We start from the raw sequence: 17,783 nt of genomic DNA, 5'->3' as shown, positions 1-17,783 counted from the left end.
ATATAAGCACCTAGAAACCATTACACTTGAAAACCTCCAGCTCTTGGGGTGGATGATTTCTCATTCACTGAAACTGGATTAGCACAATGACTCCTAAACTCCAATTGTCAAAACATAACATTATAGTAGCAAGTTGCAATCATCAATGTTGGACTAATAAAAAATAATCCTATGGGACTGAGTTCTAGACAAGATTAGTTATTGGTTCACATAAGTTATCAAGAATAAAATGAACAATTTTTTTTCTTTTAAATATGTGTCTTAACTCCCTAATCATAAAAGAGAAGAAGTAGAGTTCTAGGAGGAGTCTTGGGTATAATATATAGTTAGAGATTATCAACTTTGAGAAAGAGTAATATTGAGAAGGTGATAACTGGGAAATATTAAGAGGTGGATGACCAGATTGGTAACGACCTCAGATTCTTGCTGTTTGAAGACTGGCTTAAAGAAATGGGAATGTTTAACTTGGATAAAAGAAAAAGTGGGCATTCAGGGAATAATTAAAGACAAAGTATTTGAAAGGAAGTGGGATTACATTTGTTTTGCTTGGCCCTGAAGTACAGAATTGGGGGGAGGGGGAAGTTTTAGATATTAAAGTGACACATTTAAATTTGATGTAAAGAAAAATGTGTTTAAAATTAAAGCTACACCAAAGTGGAATGGGTTGGTTTGCCTATGAGAGGCTTTGGACATTCATAAAAGGTAGACATCATTTGTTGGGAATAACATAGAGAAGTTTCTTACTCAGGTATAGGTTAGACTCTAAGAGTTTCTGAAGTCCCTTCTAATTCTTAGATTCTGGAATTTTGTGATACAGTCCATACTTCTAAAGTTTTCCACTTCCTGAAGCTTTTCAGTTTGAATCTTTTAATCCCAAAGTTCTTAATTTTATTTATTGCTAGTATTACTATATGTGAAACTCTACAAAAGAAGTGATTGCCCAGATATCTGAACTTCAAGACTGCAAGATAAAAATGCAGTTCAATGACATTTTGAAATAGGTGTTTTCCCCTGTGTTTATTGAATGGTCTAGGAGAGGACCATGGAAAAATATTGATACATTCTTCTAGCAGAAGTTGTTCACTCTGATACTGCAACCAGGGAGCCACATGAGGATCAAGATATCAATTGTAAAATTAGATTATTGTCAAGTTTTATTAAATGCAAAAATCTGAACTTGAACTAAGCACATTTTACATTTTTGTTCATTTTCTTACTTATAAAAATTATGCAAAAAATAACTTTTCCCATGGAAAAGTTATTAAAAGATTCTATAGATATAGCATTACAAATATATAAACAGAAAAAAATTCACAAAAATATTTACAACTTATATATATATATATATATTCCTGTTTTAGTTAGAAAATAATACTGAATTTGATTCTAAGATAAACAAGAAAAAGGAGCCAAAATGATTTAATTTGTATGTTTCAAAAAGTCAAGGGTTTGTTCATGAGATCATTCTTGATGTTCACGTATCATTTTTCCAAGTACTCAGTAGAATTCTTCCGTATCTTCAGAACTTATAAAGTTATCAAGGAAATCCCAAAATTTCCTTTAAATGGACAATTAAAAAAAAAACTCATTAGATAAGAGGAAATGTCTTGAAAATGAAAATATATTTCAACCTTAACATTTATTTTTTAACATAATTCTGACAGTCCCATTCATCTTTATCTCTATAGGCATCTTAGTTCATTTCTACAATAACCCAGAAAACAAAGATTTTTTACCACTAAAAATACCCTCCTGGGGAAATAGTGTGATATGATAAGAAGATACTAGGATTAAAGTCTGGAAGCTGATATTCAAGCCTTGGCTCCATTACTTTCTAAATTAGCAACCATGTGTCATTTATATAGTTCAGTGGAACCAGTGTTGGCTTGGGTTCAGAATCTGGTGTTGTCCATTAAGACCTGTGTAATCATGGACAAGTTCTTGCCTTTTTCAGGGCTTCAGTTATTTCATTTTTTTTTCAATCATAGAGTTTGATATGACATTTTCTAAAAATCCTTTGAATCTGTAAAAAGAAAAACTTTGGAACTTGCAAAATTCTTTATTAAAGGCTGAAATCCCTTAATGGAAAGTAAGTCCTACAAGCTGACAGAGCAATAAGGTCCTATCTCATATTTTTATGTTATATGGCCCCCATCCAACCCCTATTAAAGGTAATGCATATAATTTATATACCTAAGGGCTGACTACAAGAACAAATTACCCAGGAGGCACCACCAATTGAGGGACAGCCTAAGAGGACTTCTGCTGTCTTCCACCTGCCCTTGCTCTTTGAAGATGAAGTGTGTCATAGGAGATGGAGAGCTGAACTTAGTTGCAGGAAGATCTGAGTACATATCTCACCTCAGATACTAGCCTGTGTCACCTGACCAAGTCATTTTTCTGTCTGTTTCACTTCCCTCATTTGTAAAATGGAGATAATAATGGCATCTACAACCTTAGGTTGTTGTGAGGATTTAGTGAGATAATAATTCTAAAGCATTTTTTAAAACCTTAAAGACACAAATTCAAGTATTTTTATTAGTTATTATTTACCCCCAGCAAGATGCATCACAGTTAAGCTGCACTTGAAATCAGTAGAAACCTGAGTTTGAAATCCACCTTTGATTCTAACTGTGTGACCAAGTTGGCTCCTTAACCTCTTCTCACTTAGTTACTCATTCTGTAAAATGGATTAATAATACCTTTTGTTATCACTATATGGAATTGTTGTGAGGAGCAAAAGTTAATATATGTTAAATTTTTTTCTAAACATTATGAAGTATTATATGAATGTCAGTTTTCACTATTATTACTATTAAAATCACTTTGTGCTCTGCATCAAAGGACCAAAAGATCTTTATTTTGCCATTAGTAACCTGGGTGAATTTAGGTTAATCACCTCACCTATCTGATTTCAGTTTCTCCATTTATAAAATAAAGGGGCTAAATTATATGACCTCAAAGGACCCCCTTCCAGATCTAAGATATTATTATTAGAGGCTAGCACATTATATTCCAGCACTATAAATGAAAATGTACTAAAGGGAATGGAATAATTTGCCTCTTCCATACCACAGCTTTTATTATGGTTTTCATTTTAAATGGCCTTTCTCTTTTAGATCCCATCCTTATTTTCACAAGATATTATCTGAAAAAGGTCAATCAGGTCACAGTACAATCAGAGCCTATTCTCTACTACATTCATCTGCCACATATGTTTCTCCAATCACAAATATCTGCCATCAATGAGGCCATTTTGTTTTCATTCATCTGCCCAAACTTTACTTCCCAGGTAACAATGGGATAAACAAGCTGAATAATTGTATATGTTAGTGTTCTGTCCATAGACAAGTTGCTATCATAAAACAAAAATATGGAAAACACTCATTTTATTCTATGACTTACTTTGAATACCTTGTAATATTTTCATGATTGTTTTGAGATGAATGCTGATTTGAAATCTCCATAAAATCCTATTTTGATGCCCCTTCATGGCATTAAACTCTTAAAAGCTATGCTCCTGTAAAGATTTTGCAAATGCTATAAATATGGCTCCAGCAAAAGAAAAAACTGAGTCCATTTTCTGAAAACCAATTTAGTTTTATATATATGTGTGTGTGTGTGTGTGTGTGTGTGTGTGTGTGTATGTGTGTAAAACAAGTAGACTGGCCTCCTAATAGTAAATTCTTTACTGTTGTTGGTAATGGGAATCCAAAAAACAAAGAAAAATTGAAAATGGCCATCAGTTCTATGCAGTCCATTTATGCTTCTGCAATGATGGTGAAAGAGTAAGAGAAAAGGAGAGGAGGGGCTAAAAGTTATTTTTAGATTAGAAAAAACTTCCATGTAACTCTTGGTGCTGTAAATGTGATACCTTTGCTCAAAGATCAGTGCCTGGAAATGTTGCTAGAGGACTTGAATTATATTAGGAAACCTAAAGAAAGAAGGATATTGCTATAGTTATTCTACATCCCTGATTACATGGGACAACCCTCATTTCATTAGAAAAATATACTTCTAATGAGGATTAAATTAGAATGTATGTCCAGTTTGGGGTTCAGACAATATAATCCCCATAATTATGCCTTCTGTGGTTTGGAAACCATACCATCCTTGACTAGATTCCCTTTGAAAAGATTATTGTCTACTTAAATGGCTCATCCCCTGAATCAAAGATCAACTTTTTAATGTAAAATAATGTAATGGAGTATGTAAGCTTGAAAGGAGGAGAGGGGAAAATTTGTGTCTACGTGTTTGCCTAGTCTACAGCATAGTCTACAGCAATGGTCCTCAAAGTGTAGTCCAAAGAATTGTTGAGGTCTCTGAAACCCTTTCAGAGGGTCTACAAATTCAAAAATTTTTTTATTTCTAATATAGTAAATAGCTATAAATATAACCCACATGAACAAAATCTCTTTGAATGGATCCTCGATGGTTTTTTAACAACATAAAAATACTGAGAACAAAAGTTTGAGAACCAATAGACAGGATATAGACTATCTAGATTGGCCTACAAGAATAATGAATACATTTGAAGATGCTTATTCCTATGTAGAAACACCTTAGTGGGCTTGGAGTCTAGAATATGTGTGTGTGTGTGTGTGTGTGTGTGTGTGTGTGTGTGTGTGTATGTGTGTGTGTATTTTATATATATATTAGGCAAGAAATTCTTCACAGTGAATTCTGAAGCAAAAATTTGTCTTATAAAAGATTTTGTTTCTGACTTGATAATAAAAGTCTTACAATAGTAAACAAATTAAATTTCACTTAATTATACATTTAATGAATCTCTTTAATGATACATGGCCAATTGCTATCACTGCCATACTGCCTACCAAACCATTTGTGTCCACAACACATAGCTATAAATGTATGTAATTTGGTTTAGTATGTATGTGCTTTCTGGAATAGCTGTGATATTTCTTATATTTTTGATTCTCCATCTTTTGTGAGTTTCATATATTTTATTAAAATGCTGATGAACTTGACTCATTCAATAACAATTTGATGAATTGCTAGAAACTCTAGGACATTTATGGAATAATGGGACAGAATATATGAAAACAGAACTATCTCAAAAATTAGGGACATATAATCACAGCTTTCTAAAGGTAACTTCTCTGATTTAATATTCTCATCAGATTTAATATTCTCATTCTCATCATTTAATATTCTCTCTCATTTAATAAAAATGACGTGTTTGTCTTATAAATTTTTTTTTAAAAAGAAATTATTTAAGTGGAAATATAATAGTCTTTGGAGAGCCAAAGAAAGGATCTGGGCAAATGGGTTTTATTATATAAACAAAAGCTACAGGACATATTATTTCATAGCAGTATTTTCTCATTATCTATTACTATACTAATGTGACATATTTGCAAAAAGACGACTAGGAAACTACTGCAATTTATTCACTGATGTTAGCTGCTGAGGGCAAAGTGGTGGAAAAATTCTATGAAAAACTTTATAAGATTTTCCAAATCAAATCAACATATACTCTGATACTTGGTAACTTTAATGAAAAAAATTTAAAAGGATGGGGAAATACACACACACACACACACACACACACACACATATATATACACATGTATATATATATATATATATATACACACACATATATATATATACACATGTATATATATATATATACACACACATATATATATATACACATGTATATATATATATATTCACACACATATATGCACATACATACATATATGTAAAAGTATGGATCAGGAGAAATGAAAGAAGCCAAAGATATTGCAAAAGTCTCATACCTCTATATTATGGACACTTTCTTCAAAAAAGGAATTGCTAAATTCCTGAGCACCAAATACCAAGAAAGATGAAGTTACATTATAACAGATAGGAAAAGAATCTGTTTGAGAGTATGAAGGGACCAAAATGTAACTTATCTAAAAGATAAGATACTATGGGAAAAAATCAGACTATGTTAATACCCAAAAAGGCAATCAAGAAAACATCAATAACTACCTGACTAAACTACTACCTATGTAAAATCACTATGAGGATCCTCATAGTGAGGATCATCTGTATCTAAATTGAGAGCATTGCTGCTGAAGATATTAATAGGAAATAAGAAAGCTTCTGAAGGTGGTATTCAAAAGAGGATCACATCTTTACCACCTCACAACTGACTGAAAGATGGAGCAAATATATTATTGTTTATTGAATATGAAAAACCATCTGACTTGGTAAAAACAAATGCTGACTTATAGGAGTTTTTACCAGAAGAAGAAGAAGAAGAAGAAGAAGAAGAAGAAGAAGAAGAAGAAGAAGAAGAAGAAGAAGAAGAAGAAGAAGAAGAAGAAGAAGAAGAAGAAGAAGAAGAAGAAGGAAGAAGAAGAAGAAGAAGAAGAAGAAGAAGAAGAAGGAAGAAGAAGAAGAAGAAGAAGAAGAAGAAGAAGGAAGAAGAAGAAGAAGAAGAAGAAGAAGAAGAAGGAAGGAGAAAGAAGAAAAGAGAAGAAGAAAATGTCTCCCCATCCTTATATAAAGATCATTCAAGATTTCTTGGAAGATACAACAACAGAAGTAATTTTCTATTCAGTAAAGCCTACAAATAAACATCTGGAAAAACATAAAACAATACTTCCCAAAAGTATTTACCATTGTGACAGAGTTTCCTCTGTAAGGTTCAACTTGGAGAAGATGTAAATGGGTGAGGTTTTCAGATATCTGTGTTTGTGGATGCCATTTTATTGATTTCATCAAGTTACAAGACACTATAAAGCTTCCTAGAAGATTCACTAATAAAGGGTTTGGCCTGTCCATCCATAGCAAAGACAAAATGGATAAAGAATATCTATCGCCAAGATTTCAATAGGTGTCTGAAAGCACACCCTATAGAATTCATGTAATAGAATATATGTTTAAGACAGACAATAAAGAGAGAATAGTAAGCTAAGTCCAGAGTTGAAAAGGAGAAAATCAGACTGACTCACTTTCTGGAAACTGTAAACATTTTTAAAGACTTCAAGCTTCCAATATCATCCAAAGTCCTTCTTTTCAATACATTGTGGTGATATTTTATTGTGGAGGCAAAATCGGGAACCCCATTGCTTCTAAAAAATTAAAGATGAACATCACACAGAAGGCAAAGAAAAGATGCATGATAAGTACAACCAGCTGCATCATATAACCAATGACTGAACATCAGTAGTCAAGGATATCTTCAAGGAATTATGGGGGGGGGGGGGGGGGGGGGGGGGGGGGGGGGGGGGGGGGGGGAAATAGATGGGCAGATTATGTGTCAAGGTAAGAACTATCAGAATTTTTTTTCTTTTTTCTTTTTTTCTTTTTTTTGCCTTTTTTTGCTGAGGCAATTGGGGTTAAGTGACTTGCCCAGGGTCACACAGCTAGGACTTTTTAACTGTCTGAGACCAGATTTGAACTCAGATCTTCCTGACTTCAGAATTAGAACTCTACCCACTGTGTCACCTAGCTGCCCTACTAGAATTTTTAAACCTGGAACAAATTAAGTTGAGTGGAGATGGAGGTGAAGAATAGCTATAGAATAAAGTCTGGTCATGAATATATTATCTTGGAGGGTAAGATTCCCCAAGAGTATGGCAATCACTCTAGCCAGGAATGGATGATCATTCTAGTACAACTTTGCTATCTGGTAGTAATCTGAGTGGAAGATCACAATGTTCACAATGTTCAGGGATGACTGACTGCCATAGTAGCAATGACCGGGAGCAAAGACCTCTCCAGTTAGCCTTGTTGTAACTCCTAGAACTACAAGATCCTCACACTTCCTTAGTTATTTCCTGTTGTGGCCTGAGGCCCCAGAAGTACCAGGTAGATGACAATTATAGTGGAAGTTGCATAAGTCTATAGATGCCATTCAGAGTAACATGTAATAAGCCATGGAGCAAATGGATGGAGTATGCTCTTCCCCCCCACACTTCTACAGCATGAAATCAACTAGATGAGCTTAAATCTTGGTCCCTGGAGGTCTTTTCTGCTTTGTGTTTCCAAGACTGGAGGTTACCTAATGAGTTCAATAGATCCAATAAGTGGAAGTAACTGCCATCAGGAGAAAGAAGCTTCTTCATTGGCAAGAATATTCATCAGCAAGAAGATTGGCCCAAGTCTAAACTCTTCCACCATCAAACATATATAAAGAATATCTATTGCCAAGATTTCAATAGGTATCTGAAAGCACACCCTATAGGGTTCATGTAATAGTATATATGTTTAAGACAGACAATAAAAAGAGAACAGTGAGCTAGGTCTCCTTTTGAAAAGGAGAAAATCAGACTGGCTCACTTTCTGGAAAGGAGGAGCAGAGCTAAAGTTAAATATAAAATAATTAATAATCAATCCCACAAACTGCTTTATATACTGAAATAGTTTAAGTATATCTCCTAGAGACTTACACGAACTGATGCTAAGTGAAATGAACAGAACCAGGAGATCATTATACATTGGGCAACAACAAGATTATACGATGATCAATTCTGATGAATGTGACTCTCTTCAATAATGAGATGATTCAAATCAGTTCCAATTGTTCAATGATGAAGAGAGGACTGTGAGAACTTGTGTGGACCACAACATAGCATTCTCGTTATTTCTATTGTTTGCTTGCATTTTATTTGCTTCACTTCTTTTTTTCACTTCTTTTTTTACTGGTTTGATTTGATTTATCTTGTACAGCATAATCATTGTATAAATATGTATGCATTATTCAATTTAAGGTATATTTCTACCATGTTTAACATATATTTGATTACTTGCCATCTAGGGCTGGTAAGGGGGGAAAATTGGAACACAAGCTTTTGCAAGGGCTAATGTTGAAGAATTGTCCATGCATATGTTTTGAAAAATAAAAAGCTTTAATAAAAGAAAAAAATGTTAAGTATGTCTCCTACAAATTGCAACAATAATTTTAAGATAAGTTGCCAAGAAATATAATTATATGAGTTTTCAACATTTAGCATTACTTTGATGTGTAGAAAATAAATATCTATGAATGTCTGGTTTGTACTGTACATTAAGGACTTTTTTTTAGCTCTCCCATTTTTGGGAGCTGAATCCTAAGCTATGGGTAAATCTTTCTTAGGGAACTGGAGGAGGAAGTAACTGTAAAATGAGAGAAAAGCAAGATAATCTCCTTCATTAGAGTGTGTCCAGACAGAATCCAGTTCAAATAAACAAACTATGTTAAGAGCAAAAGGCAACTTATTAGAGAAATGAGTAGAATAGTAGGATGCTTGTCCCAGAATCAGTAGCAAAGGTTGAGTTGTCTATTACAGCCATCCCAGGGAGCAAATTCTTAGAAATTTCTTAATAAATTCAATCTATAATGCCACATATTTTACCTTGCACTGAATAAAATTTGTTTAAAAAAAAAAAGACTGTTTTCACAGTAGAAGGAAAACTTGGAGTTATCTACTTTGAAGAACTTTGTGTGATTAAAACTTTGAGTTACTTTTATAATGAAATGCACATGTGTTATAGTTAAGAGTAAAGAAATAGAATAGACAAAGAAATATTTTAAACCGTATTCACAGATTTAAATAGTCACAAAAAATTAAAATTAGTCTGTAAAGTAATAGAGTAAAATATATGTCTGAGTCTTAGCAGTCATTTGATAATCTTTTGCTTTGATGGAGTTCAGCAATCCAATTAACATTCTCTCCCTCTTTTTGGACAATTTGGAGAGTGAAAATTCTTTGAGAGTTAGAAGATGACAAGGGGGAAGTGCCATACAAATGTAGTACTGATCTTCTCTAATCAGAAGACTACTATTAAATTATTTTTCCCACACAAATTGATGGAATTTGCAGGATGTAAAGGATCAAGGGGAGCTTGGTCAGAGGTTCAGTCACATCCTAGTTTCTCTGTAAAAAGAAACATGCCCTATTTGACAGTTATGAGGATTGCAAGATGAAATAGTAAAGAAAAACAGATGTAGAAAAACTACTCAGATCTCAAGAAAGAATTACTCTTGGGAGGAGAGATTTCTCTTTCCTTACTCTCCCTTACTGCCAGGATGCCTTTTAGTCCACAGCAAAATCAGGCCTAATTAATCAAAGTACAAGAGGGCAGGAGCATTGTGATATAAGAGCAAAAGGCTATTGGAAATTGAGTAAACAAGAAATAGAAGAACCAGTGGGTCCAGATGAGGCTTTTAACCAACAGAGATGCTTCACATTGGGCAAGCAGACACAATGAAGTAAAATGAGTCATCTAAATCTCAAAGTTTCAGAGACAAGTCTTGCTGGTCACATGTCTTCACTATGTATAGACTTCTGCCAGTGTTCTTTCTATCTGTGCTCTTCTTTCCATTGATAGTGTGAGTAATTGTGGTTGAATTTTACCCTGGACTTATAGGAAGAATGTTTTGTAGCTAATTTTCTTATTATGTACCATTAATAATTGCCTTTGCTTTAAGTTAACTGTACCTTCTGGTTGACTACTAAAAGCTAATCAATTAAATGGGAGGGGTCATGAATCCACAGTTTTAAGCCTGGTGACCCATAGGGGAAACCTTGAACCTGAGGTAGATTATCCAAATGGATAATCCAAAGGGTGTGCTATACTAGTATTCATTAAATGAATTATGGCTATAAGAAGAACCAGAAAGCATGTGATAGTTGTCTTAATGTTTGAAGGACTACCTTGAGTAATTAGATTTGTCTTAATCTCTTATACAAGGAAGAAGTAAAAACAATATATAAAAGTTGCAGTGATACATGTTTGGGGCCTATAGAAAGAAAGAAAGAAGGCGAGAGACACAGACAGAGAGACAAAGACAGAGAGGTGAAAAGAGAGAAGGGGGTGGAGGGAAAGAGGAAAGGCAAGGAGAAGAAGGGAAGGGAAGGAAAGGGTACCAGGAAAAGGAAGGGAAGGAAGGAGATGAGGAGGGAAGAAGGAATTAAGGAAGGGAGTGAACGAGATGAGGTAAGATCTTTCAAGACAACTATGAAAATCGAGTAAGGCTTCATCTACTTCAGAGTTTGAGTAGTCAAGGGCATACTTAAGTCCCCTTCCTGCTATCCTCCCATGACATCAGCATCTCCCTATTTCAGTCAAATATGGGCAACTATGTACTTATTGGTCAAGTTTAATTTCTTGGGTAGTTCCCGCGTTTAGAATGTAAAATCCTCAGCCAATAAGGATGAGGGTCAGTGGTGGGAAGGGGTATTTGCGTTAGGGATTAAAAGTGTTGACCCTGCCCCCTATAGTGCCTCCTCCCTTCAATTGTCTGCTTGATAGGTGGGACACCCTTCTCGTGAAAACGTATAATAAACTTTGCTTTGCTTCTAAAGATCTGTCCAGCTTTTTTTATTAAATGGTGACCCCTCACCATTTCTGAACCACACAGGAGGGAGAGAGAGAGGAAATAGCACAGCTTCCTAACAATTAGAACTGACTCAGGAGGTAGTGACTTTATTTTCACTGAATACCTTTGAGGAGAGACTGAGGAATGTAAGTAGGTAATACTGTAGAAGGAATTTTTCTTCATGTGTGAGTTAGATAGATGATTTCTGAAATCTTGTCCAGCTCTGAGACTCAGTGATGAGTCTCACTTCAAAATTATGAATTAATTTGTTGTTTTAAACAGATTATTAGCAAACCATGTGAAAGACTAATCCAAATAATAATGAAAAATTAAATTTAAAAACTCCATTTTCATGTCACACAAAGAAAATTGGGAAAGATGACAAAAAACAGAGTCAATGATGAAAGGACTGTGGGAAGACAGATAATGTTGATACACTGAAAATGAAGGCACTTTTCTTTTTATTGGAAAGCATTTTATAATTCCCAAATCCAAAGTACTTTTCTCAACCCTGTTCTTTATTGACTAGTTTGTCACATTTGACATTGTTGATTACGAAATCCTTTTGGATATTTTCTCTTTTCTAGGTTTTCATGACAATTGATCTCTCCTGGTTCTCCTCTACTTGTCTGAGTGCTCCTTTTCAGATTTCTTTGCTGGACTGTCATTAGTGTTCCATTTGCTAACTTTTTATCTTCTAAGGTTTTATCTTGAGTACTTCTCTCTTTTCATTTTGTATTATATCCCTTAATCTCATCAGCTCACAGAAGTTTAATTATCATCTTTATGCAGATAGGTTTTTCAAATGACATATCCAATCCCGGTTTCTCTTCTGAGATTTAGGTCCTGCATTTGTTTTTCAGATGTTTCAGTCAAGTCCAACTCTGGATGACTCCAAATGGGGTTTTATTAACAGAGATAATGGAGTGGTTTGTTACTTTCTTTTCTAGCTCATTTGAAGTGTTCTCAGGTTAAGTGACTTGCCAATGTCATACAGTTTGTAAGTGTTTGAAGCCAAATTTGAACTCAGGAAGATGAGTCTTTCAAACTCCAGGTCCAATGCTATATGCACTACACCATCTAAACTGCCCCCTGTATTCTGAACATAGAACTATGTGCAAAATCAGTCTCTTATGCAATCATTTTGAAATGACCCCATGCTTTGACTTTGGTTATGTGCTGCCAGCCTGCAGAAAAGGCTTTAATCCCCTATTCCTTAATGATTAATCCCAGCTCTAAATTCAGCTCCAAATTCATTTAAATAATGGTTCTAAACAAATTTTAGTGCTTCAGAACACTCCAAAAGACTGAGGAGAACATTTTCCAGCAGCCAAGGTCTATGATACCAGGATGGAATACCAGTTTGCAGTTCCAATGCAGGCTGCACCAGCATAGCTCCAACTTCTGCCCTAGCCCCATGTCAGCAAAGTGGAACCTCTGAACCAGCAGGAGAAGAATGCCTAAAATGCAAAACTGGCCAACTGAGAAAACTGATGCTAAATGAAAGAACCAAAGGAACATTGTACACAGTAACAAGAGTATACGATGATAAATTTTGATGAATATGGCTCTTTTCAACAATAAGGTAATTCAGTTCCAATTGTCTTGTAATGGAGAGAGCTATCTGCACCCAGGGAAAGGACTCTGGGGACTAAGTATAGATTACAACATAGTATTTTTACCATTTTTTGGTGTTGTTGTTTGCTTTCATTTTGTTTTCTTAATTTTTTTCTTTTTGATCTGATTTTTCTTGTGCAGCATGATAATTATGGAAATGTGTACAGAAGAATTGCACATTTAACATATATTGGATTACTTTCTATCTAGAGGAGGGGTGGGAGGAAAGCAGGGAAAAAAATTGGAACAAAGTTTTGCAAAGGTACATAATGAAAATTATGTTTTGAACATCAAAATCTTTAATAATAATAAGTATATGTATGTGTGTGTGTGTGTATGTGTGTGTGTGTGTGTGTGTATGTGTGTGTGTGTGTGTGTGTATGTGTGTGTGTGTATTTTGCTGAGGCAATTGGGGTTAAGTGACTTGCCCAGGGTCATACACCCAGGAAGTCTGAGTCCATTTTTGAACTCAGGTCCTGCTGACAATAATAATTTTTTTTTTTTTAAAGAGTCTGGACATCATATTTCAAGAAATTATCAAGGAAAACTGTTCTGATATTCCAGAACCAGAAGGTAAAATGGAAATTATAAGAATTCACCAATCACCTCCTGAAAGAGATCCCAAAATGAAAGCTCTCAGGAATATATTATAACCAAATTCCAAAACTTCCAGGTCAAGGAGAAAATATTACAAGTATCTAGAAAGAAACAATTCAAATATAATGGAGCCACAGTCAGAATAACAGAAGATTTAGCAGCTTCTACATTAAAGGGCCAAAGGACTTAGAATATGATATTCCAGAGAGCAATGGAGCTAGGATTACAACCAAGATTCACCTACCTAGAAAAACTGAGTATAATCCAACCGAGGAAAAGGTGGACATTCAATGAAATAGAAGATTTTCGAGCATTTGTGATGGAAAGATCAAAGCTTACTGGAAAATATGATTTTCAAATACAGGACTTTGGAGAAGCATGAGGAGATAATCAGAAAACTGATATCATAAAGAACTTAATGAGGTTTATCTGTTTATATTTCTACATGGGAAGATGATACTTGTAATTCATTAAAATGTTCTCATTATTATGGCAGTTAGAAGTAATATAGATAGACAGAGGGCACAGGTATATGTTGAATATGAAGGAATAATATCTTTTTTTTTTTAATGATGAAATTAAGGAGCGAGAGAGGAAGTTACTGGGAGAAAGGGAAAGGGAGAAGTAGTCTGGTACAAATTTTCTACCATAATAAAGAAGCAAGAAAAAGCTTTTACAATGGAGGGGAAGATGGGAAGGAGAGGTTGAGTGAGAGGACCTTACTTTTATCAGAACTAGCTTGAAGGAGAAATAACATACATATTCTATAGGGGTATAAAAATCTATCTTATCCTGCAGGAAAATAGGAGCATACTGGGATGTGGGAAGGGGGGAGGGTGAAAAAAAGAGGGCATATTGGGAAAGGGAATAGTCAGTACCAAAACACTTTTGAGGAGGGACAGGATGAAAGGAAATAGAATAAATGGGGGGAAATACAGTTAGCAATAGTAATTATAAAAAAGAATTTTCAAGCAAGTTTCTTTGATAAGGCCTCATTTCTCAAACATGGAGGGAACTGAGTCAAATTTATTTTTTTAAAAAATTAAGAGCCATGCAACAATTGATAAATGGAAAATCTGATCTGTGCCCAAAGGGTTATAAATTAATGCATATCCTTTGACCTAAAAACACTACTACTAGGCATTAATAATAACAGAGATTTAAAAGAAAAAATGACCTATGTGTACAAAAAATATTCATAGTAGCTCTCTTCAGGACAAAAAAAAAAAAAAAAAGAAAAATAGAAATTGAGGGGATGTTCAATCCCCTCAGGATTGGCTCATAAGAAATGGCTCAATAAACTGTGGTATGTGTTTGTGATGCAATATTATTGTTCCATGGGAAATGATGAGCAGGATGCTCTCTGGGAAAAAAAAAAAAACGGCAAAGAACTCCATGAACTCAAGCAAAATCAAATATATTGTATACAAAGAAATAGCAAAGTTCTGGAGTGACCAGTGTAAACATCTTTACTATTCTCAGTAATACAATCATTCATGATTACTCTGAAGGACTTGAAAAATCCTATCCATACCCAAAGAAGGAACTGGTTATATCTGAATAGAGATTGAAGCTTTCTTTCTTTCTCTTTCTATCCTCTTTCTTTTAAAAAACTTTGAGAGTTTTTATTTTCATTAGGGTGGAGATCTATGTTTTCTTTCACAACACAACTTTTATGGAAATATTTTGTATAACTTCACATGTGGTTTCTTAATTGTGTGGGGAGATAAGGGAAAGAATCTAGAACTCAAATGCAAAATTCTTTTGTTTTAAATGCAACAATAGGAAGGAAGGAAGGAAGGAAGGAAGGAAGGAAGGAAGGAAGGAAGGAAGGAAGGAAGGAAGGAAGGAAGGACCATTGAGATCACCCTCTATTTAATAACTCTAGTATTACTTCCAGTATCAAATGTAAAATCCTCTACTTGGCATTTAAAGATCTTTCTAATCTGAGTCTTTCTTTCCTTTCTAGTCTTCTTGTATTTCACACTCCTCCATATACTCTCCTACAGCTAGATATACCTATGCAGTGCAGTGGGGAGAGCGAGCATCAGGCATGGAGTCAGGAAGACCTGAACTCAAATCCATCCTTAGACATTACCTAGCTGGATGACCCTGGGCAAGTCACTTAACTCTTTGCCTCAGTTCCTCATATATAAAACAGGGACACACTGGAAAAGAAAATGGCAAACTCCTCCAGTATCTCAACCAAGAAAATCTAATGGAGTTACATAGAGTTGAACACAACTAAACAATGAATGTATTCTACTCTTCCTTGTATTCTACAGCTACATAACTTATGTACAATTCCTTACTCATGCAACACCCCATCAAACATTTCTGTATTTTTGTACTGGTTATCCTTATGCATGGGAAGCTCTTTCTCCTTCTTTCCCCTCCACCTCTTAGCTTTCCTGACTTTTATTAATGATCAGTTCAAATCTCATCTTATTCAACACTATAGTCTGTTTCTCCCCAGTTCCTAAGGAGGTCTTCTACCCTTAGATTACTTTCCATTTCCTCTGTATGAAATATATATATTTGATTATTTAAATATTGTCTCTTAATTGAATTGGAGTCCCTGAGATCAGGGACTGTTTTTTGGGAGTGATCTTTCTCTCTCTCTGTCTCTCTGTCTCTCTGTCTCTCTTTTTCTCTTTAGAACTTCTAACCGCATATGCCAAAGCAAGGATTTAATAAATCCTTGTTTATTTCAATACCTTACCTACAATACATTTATCAACAGTGAAGCAAAAGTATCTATGAAATGATAAATATATGCATATGTCCATCCTGGTATATGTTATTACAGGACAGGAACTGACTCTTCAAGACCTATTTCGGGTAATCTTGGCAAACATATTGGAGTAGTTTGCTGTTTCCTTCTCCCACTCCTTTTACAGATGAGAAAATTGAGGCAAACAGAGTTAATTTGACAGTTAATAAGTGTCTCAAGCCAGATTTCAATTTAGGAAGTTGAGTTTTCTTGATTCCAGATCTGGCCTTCTATCCACTGCCACCTAGTTTCCTACAATAAATTGTAGTGTGGTTTAATTTATTTTTTTTAAGCTTACAATATTCTATCTCATTTGATTTTTTCCTAACAATTTTATGAATGAGATGCATGTATTATTATCACTTCCATTTTACAGTTAAGAAACTGAGACCCAAAAAGGTTTTCTAACTTTTCCACATAGAAATCCAGAATCATAGGCAGGTTGTGAACCTCTGTTAACTTCAAGTACATTGCTTTTAGCATGGTCTAATTCAATATTGTGTCTAATTGGACTGTTATAAAAATATTTTACTATCATTGCTTTCATTAAGTTATTCATACTTACTGCTGCTCTTCCCGGCTTACTTTATACATGTCAAGGTTTTCCTTGATTTTCATTTCCAAATCCTACCCAAAAGGAACCAAAAATTAGTAATTGATACAGTCAATCTTATATAAGATCAATAATTCAATCCTATCTCTCTTTTTAGAGTACTTATGCTACCTTCTGCTATTACACATTTATATATGAAAAAGCACATATATATTATAAAGGGAAGCACATATATTAAACTAAATAGAGACAAGGTTAAGAATATGCCTATTTTCAACAAACTGAAAATTATGGAGCCGCACATAAATCAGGGAATGGGTGAAGAAAATTTGTTTATGAATAAGATGAAATATGATTTAGCCACAATAAATGATGAAAAAAGGATGGTTTCAGAGAAACCTGAGAAGATTTATAGACTGATGCAGAAGAAAGTAAGAAAACCAAAACAATTTCTACAACAACAATATAAAGATAAATAACTTTGAAAGACTTAAGATTTCTGATCAATACAATAATCAACCATGAAAAAACTGAGGATGAACTATGATAATCCACAACCTGACAAAGAGCTAATGACTTCAAATTGGAGAATGATTCCCACAATTTTGGAAATGGACATTTTGGATATGGGAATCTGTTTTACTTGACTGTTTAAATTTGTTATGAGGATTTTAGTTTTTTTGTTTGCTTTTTAATAAAGCAAGCGGAGGGGAAGAAAATAAATACTTTTCACTGAAAAGTTTTAAATCAAATTTATTAAAAAAAGAACACATCCATTAATTTGAGGCTACACTACAACTGTTTTAGACTGAAATAGTCAGGGTTGGTTTCAACAATACAATTCAACTTCTTTTTTATTTTATTATGCCTTTCTTGTAATTGATTTCCATCATTTACATAGTTATAAAAACTAGGCAAAA

The 17,783-nt window shown here is 34.2% G+C and overlaps 1 protein-coding gene across 1 annotated transcript in view; it reads right to left on the bottom strand.

Annotated features, from left to right (window-relative positions):
• Positions 1 to 1,403: 1,403 nt before the first annotated feature.
• Positions 1,404 to 17,783, bottom strand: part of C4H6orf118 (chromosome 4 C6orf118 homolog) — a 65,900-nt gene continuing 49,520 nt past the window's right edge. Inside the window, exons 11-12 of the mRNA XM_012549458.2 lie at positions 16,876 to 16,937; positions 1,404 to 1,558 (exon numbers count right to left, since the gene is read on the bottom strand). Coding sequence (XP_012404912.2) covers positions 1,498 to 1,558; positions 16,876 to 16,937 — 123 coding nt within the window. The 3' untranslated portion in view covers positions 1,404 to 1,497. The remainder of the gene's footprint in view (positions 1,559 to 16,875; positions 16,938 to 17,783) is intronic.

This window comes from Sarcophilus harrisii, chromosome 4, assembly GCF_902635505.1.
Source record: "Sarcophilus harrisii chromosome 4, mSarHar1.11, whole genome shotgun sequence".
Classification (NCBI taxonomy): domain Eukaryota; kingdom Metazoa; phylum Chordata; class Mammalia; order Dasyuromorphia; family Dasyuridae; genus Sarcophilus; species Sarcophilus harrisii.
The sequence above is the reverse complement of the archived record's forward strand: the minus strand, read 5'-3'. Positions and strand labels throughout refer to the sequence as shown.